The sequence below is a fragment of the Etheostoma spectabile genome, unplaced genomic scaffold (assembly GCF_008692095.1).
Source record: "Etheostoma spectabile isolate EspeVRDwgs_2016 unplaced genomic scaffold, UIUC_Espe_1.0 scaffold00007682, whole genome shotgun sequence".
Classification (NCBI taxonomy): Eukaryota; Metazoa; Chordata; class Actinopteri; order Perciformes; family Percidae; genus Etheostoma; species Etheostoma spectabile.
This window is the reverse complement of record NW_022603513.1, coordinates 51,338-59,903: the sequence shown is the minus strand read 5'-3', so window position 1 is coordinate 59,903 and position 8,566 is coordinate 51,338. Positions and strand designations below refer to the sequence as shown.

Genomic DNA, 8,566 nt, shown 5'->3' with positions numbered 1-8,566 from the left:
ATCATCAATTAGCCTTCTGAGCCAATGAGCAAACACATTGGACCATTAGAACACTGGAGTGATAGTTGCTGGAAATGGGCCTCTATACACCTATGGAGATATTGCACCAACAACCAGACATCTGCAGCTAGAATATCATTTACCACATTAGCAATGTAGAGAGTGGATTTCTTCAAAGTTAAGACTAGTTTAAAGTTATCTTCATTGAAAAGTACAGTGCTTTTCCTTCAAAAATAAGGACATTTCAATGTGACCCCAAACTTTTGAACGGTAGTGTATTAGTGTATATATATATATATATATATATATATATATATATATATATATAACCTTTTGGACTGCATCCCTGCTGTGCCTCATGACGTTGACTCTGCTGCCACCTGCTGGTAGAACAGTGATCTGCAATTTATCCAACATAAATGCAGAAAAATGTAATCCATTTACCTCCCGCCATTTTTAAAATCTATTTTTTTTTATAGTGGACTAAATGATGATTGAATTGGTCTTTCTGTTCAATGAGGAGCTCAAAGGAAGTTGTCATCTTGACAAGTAGGCTGTTTGCAGTCTTGTGTCTTTTCTGTCTAACATTAGAAAGGGACTTGCAACAATGTGGATTAAAACTACCAAACCTCCTGCAAAGAATCAGGACTCGTCTTCTTTTTGAGCGAAAGTTCCATGCTAGATCATTTTATGCAGAATATATGTAGATTCATGGGAAACATGCCTTTAATGTGAAAAGATCGGTCGGATTTGTCGGATTATTTTAAAAATAAAATAATAATAATAATATTAATAATAATGTTATTTGTGAGTCATCCCAATCTGTAGAGGAAGTTTTATTCTGTTAAACACACACGCACGCAGCCTTTCTTTCTGATCGGCAGGGTTGCTGGTAGAAAATGACCCTTCAAAATAAAAGCAGTTGCAATCTGCTGTGAGGTTATTATGAAATTAGAACCGCTACTATTGCAAGTCGTGTACTTATCTTATATTGGCATTCTGTTTTAGTTAATTGGCTTTAGAGAAAATCAAGGTTTCAGTTCTTAACTCCTGTAGATAGAGAGACAGGACGCTTTTAGTCTGAAGAAAGAAAACGCCGACTGGAACTCTTCTTGTTCTCGATAACGGAACACAGACAGACACGGAGAGAAATTACCAAGCCACTGTGAAGTTGACATTAAGAACAGGCTAGCCTTCTTAACGTAGGCCTTCATGGTCAACTGGAGCGGGGAAATGTGAGCTACATGCAGCACTCGACTGCTGCCAGACTGCCGAGAACACGGACGTGTTTGTGATATTATTGGACCAAAGATTACAGTGTGGTAGCAACTAGCCATAGGCTAACATTATGGTGAATAATGGAAAGCCAGTACAGTGGTGCGGTTTAAAGGCTCAGTTTAAAATGGGACGGGCGAGCGTTGAGGATGGGGCTGCCTATTCTGACGGGGATGATGTTTAGCTCCGTGAGTTAGCATTTCCTAGCAGAGATATGTATCGGAGGTGGGAAGAGTGTTTTCCTCATCAGGTAGGAGATGCTGGATGCTCACACGTCAGCACCTCCCCAGACAGACAACGGTAGCATTCATACGTTAAGTTGGTTCACCGCAGAGCTCCACTCTCCGTAGGGGAACGTGAAGCAGCAATGGCTGTGAAATCAAGGAGACCGTGGAGCACCGTGCTTTTCGGCGTCTTTCTCGGCTTCACCGCGTCCTCTTGGCTCTTTATACCTCAGGTTCTGGAAAGTAAAGGGAAAAAGTCTCCCGTGTGTTTGTACAACAGTGCCGCCTCCGTCGGTAAAGGTCCCGCCGTCCTCGGGAACACCGCGGTTACTAAAGACCGGGTGTTGAGCCAGGAGGACGGGGTATTCAGTCCGGGGAACAGGAGCGGAGATACCGGGGAACCCGTAAGCAGACCAACGCATTTCCTCTATGTCGGCGTGATGACCGCGAAGAAATATGTGCGGTCTCGCGCCGTGGCTGCGTACCAGACCTGGGCGAGCTCCATACCCGGGAAGGTGGAGTTCTTCTCGAGCGCGGGGACCGGCAGCGTCCTCGTGCCCGTCCCCGTCCCGGTGGTGTCTCTGGCAGGTGTGGACGACTCGTACCCGCCACAGAAGAAGTCCTTCATGATGCTGAAGTACATCCACGACCACTACCTGGATAAGTACGAGTGGTTCATGCGGGCAGATGATGATGTTTATATAAGAGGTGATTATTCTGGGAGGGAATATGATGGGTCAAGCACGTGTGCCTGTGTACGACTTGTTTCATATTATCACGATATTACGATATCCAAAATTTCAGATGATATGTAAAGCCATATATTACCCAGCCCTACCTGCAACTTTTGGGAACATGTGTTATGTGTTATACCTGATTTGATGTGAGAATATGATTGGCCCTATAAAAGAGAACTTCTCAGTATCATTTTCCTATATGAAGGTCTAGAACCCAAACGTTGCCACTTATTAAATGTAGATTTGCAAGTTAGACAGTGTGCAACTGTTGACCTACTCGCCCCTTAATGAAGCACCTGTCTTATGTCACAGATGTGCAAAGTATTTTCATCGATGCATTTGATAAGTTGATAAGTTTAGCTTGCTTTATAAAATTATTACAAAAATTGAAAAAATGTGAATACATAGCAAAGTGAAGGCCCGGGGATTGATCTCTGCTGTACCTATTGGCTGTGAGGAAAAAGTGCAAACCACTGAGCCACTGAGATACTATTATTAAAAAAATCCTAATTTCTCCCACTTCCCCCTCTGCTAGGTGAGAAGCTGGAGTTGTTCCTGCGCTCGCTGAACAGCAGCAAGCCTCTTTACCTGGGCCAGACAGGCCTGGGCATGGCCGAGGAGCTGGGCCGGCTGGCCCTGGAGCCCGGAGAGAACTTCTGCATGGGAGGCCCGGGGATGATCTTCAGCAGAGAGGTTCTACGCAGGATGGTTCCTCATATCAACACCTGTCTCAGGGAGATGTACACCACCCATGAGGATGTGGAAGTGGGCCGCTGCGTGCGGCGCTTTGGAGGAACACAGTGCGTGTGGTCATATGAGGTATGAGCTTATATGCTTTCTGTTATTTCAGGCTCCTTGCATATCATATTCAGTGACAGGGGGGGGAGGGGGGATTTGGAAAGAAAGCAGAGGAGGAAATGTTTTTGACATCTGTGCTGGCCAATAATGTCTTTTCTACAAAATATTAACATGCTGTTTGTCCAGGGGGTCAAATACTTGTTTTTCCTCATCAGATGGTTATCAATTTTAATAAATTCATATGATGTGATTTTCTGGAACTTTCTTTGGGATTCTGTCTTTCACTGTTAGAATGTACATATGATTAAAATTATAGATCATTGCATTCTTTGTAAGTGGGCAAACCTGCAAAATCAGCAAGGGGTCAAATACTTATTTCCCCCACTGTATATACCAATTTTAATATCTGATGGAAAATAATCTCAGGATGATAGCACAAGGTAGTGTCAACATGAAACACAGCGCTCTCAAGCCGCACAGCGGAGTTCACTTTTGCGGCGAAAACAAAAATACTTTCACCCAGGAAACGCTTGTTCGTTCCTCGGGAGTGTTTTAATCCAGACCGCCATCTTTTTCCTAAACTTAACGGGTCGTTTTGGAGCCTAAACTTTACTGTCATGGCTGCATGCCGCTTACTTCTTCTCTCTAAACTCCACTACCACGGCCCCTGAAAGGCCCAATTTCTTTTGGCACCAATTTAGTTATAGACTTATTTTAAAAAACTAACATTTTTTCATCATCATCACAATATAAACTGGCACAATATACAGATCCTGAAAGGCTGCGACATATCTCGGAAGACAATCTGAGATTTTTTTTGAACTTATTTCCTTTCATGAGTTTTAAATTCAACAATCAGTTTGTTGTATTTTTGCAGAAAAATGAAAGCAGCAGAAATGAGTACACTTTAATTTCTGTTTATTAATCCCAAATGTATCCTTATCAAGATATTCAACATTATTGCATATTTTCCTCACGTCATGCAGCCCTACGTTGCTGTCACCCTCCAAGACATGCACAGTTGGTGTCGTTGGTGAAGTGCTGTTTCTGCTGGTACTAGGGCGCTCTCATCATGGTGTTGCACCTCTTTTCACAGATGCAGCAGCTCTTCTATGAGAACTATGAACACAACAAGAAGGGTTTCATTGAAGAACTTCACAGCAGCAAGATCCACAACGCCATTACGCTTCACCCCAACAAAAAGCCTGCCTACCAGTACCGGCTGCACAGCTTCATGCTGGGCCGCGAGATCTCCAGGCTCTGTTACCGCAGCATCCTGCTCCACCGCCAAGGCCTGATGATGAGTTCCCTTAGCGATACAGAGGTACAGTGGGAGGACCAACAGCTGGGGTCCCCACCTTCCTACATGCGCTATAAGCCCAGTGAGAGACAGGATGTCATTGAATGGGATTTCCTGACTGGCCGCCATGTTTATTCTGCTGCTGAGAACAAGGTAGCACGGCAAAACCTCGGGAACTCGCTTCGGACCGCGCTAGAAGGCATTATACTCCAGGTCATGGAAATGATTAACGAGAATTCGAAAACCCGTGGCCGTGTCATTGACTTTAAAGAGATCCAGTATGGCTACTACAGGGTGGATCCAATGCATGGCGCCGAATACATCATAGACTTACTGCTTCTGTACAAGAAACACAAGGGACGCAAAATAACAGTGCCTGTGAGGCGCCATGCTTACCTTCAGCAGTCCTTTAGCCGACCCTTCTTTACTGAAACCGACGAGCTGGACGTGGCTGAGCTCGTGGCTGCCATCAACTCTGAATCCCAATCCCTGTCTTTCCTGTCCAACTCTCTGAAGTTCTTGTCGCCTTTCCAGGTCCACGAATCAAACCGGGACCTGTGGGAGCAAAGCCAGAGGAAGATCAACATCCTTGTCCCGTTATCGGGTCGCTATGACACCTTTGTCCGCTTCATGGAGAACTTTGAGAAAGTGTGTTTGATACCCAAACAAAACGTTAAGCTCTCCATCGTTCTGGTGGACAACGAGAGCAATCAGAGCAGAGGAAGACACATCCAGTTAGTCAAAGACTTCTACAGGAGGTATCCCAAAGCTGACCTGTCCATAATCCCCATGACAGGCAACTTTTCCCGAGGGCTGGCTCTTGAGCTGGCCTCCTCACAGCTCCATAATGACTCTCTACTCTTCTTCTGCGATGTTGATCTTATCTTTAGTGGCGATGCCTTGCAGCGCTGCAGAGACAATGCTGTCCAAGGGAGACAAGTCTATTTCCCTGTTGTCTTTAGTCAGTACAACCCCAAGATAGTGTATTCAGAGAAGGCCCCGAGAGAAAACAAGTTTGTGCTGACCAAGAAAAGTGGTTTCTGGCGAGATTATGGATTTGGAATCGCCTGTGTTTTCAAGAGTGATTTACTCAAAGCTGGAGGGTTTGACACCTCGATCTTAGGCTGGGGACTGGAAGACGTGGACCTGTTCACAAAAGTGATTAATTCAGGTTTAAAAGTGTTGCGCAGCCAAGAACCGGGGATTGTCCACATTTATCATCCCGTCCACTGCAACACAAGCCTGGAGCAGAAGCAACACAAGATGTGCCTTGGCTCAAGAGCAAGTACGTTCGCATCGACGATGCAGTTAGCAGAGCTGTGGCTGGAGAAACACATAGAGACCGGGTACAACAGGACTTCATCCTGACAATCCAGCCCTCCTGGACTCCTCCGTACAAGTTGACCTCAGTTCTGCTTGAATGCAGACAGCGTGGTGGGTTGTAGTGGGACTGTGGATCAGAGGTCTTTGCAGGCTGGAAGATTTGACCCAGAAAGGACCCGGGACTCCAGTACGGAGATGGATATAACTAGGGCTGCACGATAAGATATATCTAAATATCTAATTGCGATTATTTTTGACTGATTTTGCGATATGATTCACGATATTGAAGGGAATGATCATGTTGGTATCATTATTCAGCCACTCCAGAAAAACACAGAGCATAATTTAATGCATAATCAGCCAAAGTCTGCATAATTATCCGGGGGCTGCATTTTTCTCCAATACACCTCATAAATTGCAGATTTCTGCGCAAAATAATGCAGGGCTTGCATGATTTCATTATCCCCACATTTTCATTGCAAAAAAGTCACAAATATCTTAGCAGGAAGTTGAAAAATGTTGAGTTTACTTCACTCAAGGCAACCATATTCCATTGCGTTTTTTAAGAAAAAGTGCCACATAATCAAGGATTGCTCACAACAATCACAAAAAACTCAGCATTTTTCTGGAAGGACTGATTATTCTCATTTTCATTGACTAATATTAAATCCTAAAAATTAACATGATTATAGTGTGATTTCTGCGAGGATCTGTACCAGAAAAGAGTTTTTTTGGAGTCTGTATGGATAGGATTTGTAATAATTTTCATTCAGATTGGTTTGACACATATTGTGTCTTTAACAAATATTGCACTAGTCCATATTGCGTTTTCGATCAAATGTGATTAATTGTGCAGCCCTAGATATAACCAATGACGACCACACGCGACCCAGTTCCAAACTGAGCTGGTGGACCTAACCTCAATGGGATCCAGAGGAAGTAGTCCACAACAGAACCGAGTTTAGGCTTGCTGCACCCAATTTGATGAAAGCCAGTGTAGAAACAACAAGCGTGTGCTACCTGATCCAGGTCCTCAGCAGCTGGGAAACATTGCTTGTACACAAATTTGCGTGGTACATTGCACATGTACAGTTCACTTTAGCATTAGTGAATTTTGATTTCTTTTTTTCTGTGGAAATGATGCAAATATAGAGCTTTGGGACTTTATTGCAGTTCCTTAGGGTTCGGGTCAGGGGTAACGAACTCTCAACATTTTTTTTAACATGTATAAATGATTTTGGATTGAGCAGTCCCAAGGTTGGGACTCTTTTTTTTTTTTTTTTTTTACATGACCCAAAGAACACACATGACGTGTGATAAAAAGGAAAAAATGATATACTGTATCTGTATATATTTATATAAATATATTCTAGTCGACTCATAAGAATGTTGAAGTGTTGCAGGTTTCAGTATGCCCCAGAATCACCACGGAGCACCACTGAAATGACTACTCTGTTCCTCTGCTCTTCATGGAATGGGGATAGCTGCTGTGCCCTGAGCAGCATTATCTGCTGCGGTACACAGTCTCTACGTGTTTGCGTTTCTGTGTCCTCGCTGTCCCAGAGAACCTTGAGACATTCCCTCCTGCAGACCTGTAGCCGGGGCTGTGTGCTCACTGTCTGCCTAGGTGATCCTGTCGTGCTACTGGGTTCATATTATTTAGCATGTTGTTCAGCAATTTCTCTCATTTCCACTCCCAAGTCTAGTTATTTTCTCCTGGACCTATGGCACACGTTAGTTTGTAGATCACTGCTCACCACAATGTTTACAGTTCCCAGTAGTTACCAGTATTATGGCATGTGCATGTAGGCACATGCCATAATACTGGCTTGGGAATGCATTCCTGAATCTAATTTGACCTGGTTCAAGGTTGAGCGGTTTAGACGGGCCAGACCCCCGGAGCATAACGGACATTTAGATGTCTAGGTTTATAACTGGGATGAAGATAGTTGGAGGGTCATCTGTTTTTTTTTTTAATGGCTATATTTCAGTTTGTAGTTTGAACCCTCACATTTATTAAAAAAAATGTTTTCAATAAAATGTTTGATCCACGTTTTTTGTTTTTTTTAGATAATTTGTTGGGCGTTTTCCACCTTTTATTTTGATAGGACAGCAGAAGACTTGAGAGGGGGATGACCTGCTGCAAAGGGTCAGAGTCGAACCAGGATCCGCTGCGGCGAGGAATAAACCTCTATATATGGGCGCCCGCTCTACCAACGGAGCTATCCCGGCGCCCGGGCCAGGTTTCACTGCGGACATGGAATCACCACGACTAGTGGTTCCTGGGAAACCACTCCCCAGACTGAAGCATATGACTCCACAAATGAGCTTAGCAGGTCATGTGCAGTCCATCGTACTTCGAGGTGTGTGGGATTATTCTTTGAGTGAGTCAGTTATGTTGATGGGGTGGTGCCAACCCACTTTTCTAAGTCAAATCATCTTATAAACAAAAAGAAAACAGGACTGCAAACTCATTTGTTACAAAAGATCTTCTGTGTTGATGAAACTAGGCAGCATAGCTGGGCCCAGGCCAAAATGCAATCTGATGCTTGAAAACAAGTTTTATGATTCCGACCACTCCAATTGCAAAAGAAGTTAAAGGTTGGGGCCAGCCGATCGCATTTACAGTTTTACAACAAAGATTTTTAGCGTTTTTTTTAAGCCAAGGACCCCTTAACTGAAAGAGAGACAGAGCAGGGACCCCCTACTGCATATATTGTAAAACATGAAGTTACATAATGAACTGGGCCTACAATAACATGAGCGGTCTAAAGCCTATACGCATACCTTTAAAATGCAAAGACTACTAAGCTATTAAAATAATCGCCTGCATGATTTTATAAATCATGTTATAATGTTAAACGTGTCCCAGTGAGTCCTAAGGATGAACTGGATCTGGGGAGGGCTAC

The 8,566-nt window shown here is 43.8% G+C and overlaps 1 protein-coding gene across 1 annotated transcript; it reads left to right on the top strand.

The window, feature by feature from the left end:
- The first annotated feature begins 937 nt into the window (after positions 1–937).
- Positions 938–8,100, top strand: LOC116678679 (chondroitin sulfate synthase 3). The gene is made up of 3 exons (XM_032508446.1): positions 938–2,207; positions 2,772–3,055; positions 4,131–8,100. Exons 1-3 carry the CDS (start codon positions 1,643–1,645, stop codon positions 5,700–5,702), a joined length of 2,421 nt encoding a protein of 806 aa, XP_032364337.1. The 5' UTR covers positions 938–1,642; the 3' UTR covers positions 5,703–8,100.
- Positions 8,101–8,566: the final 466 nt, after the last annotated feature.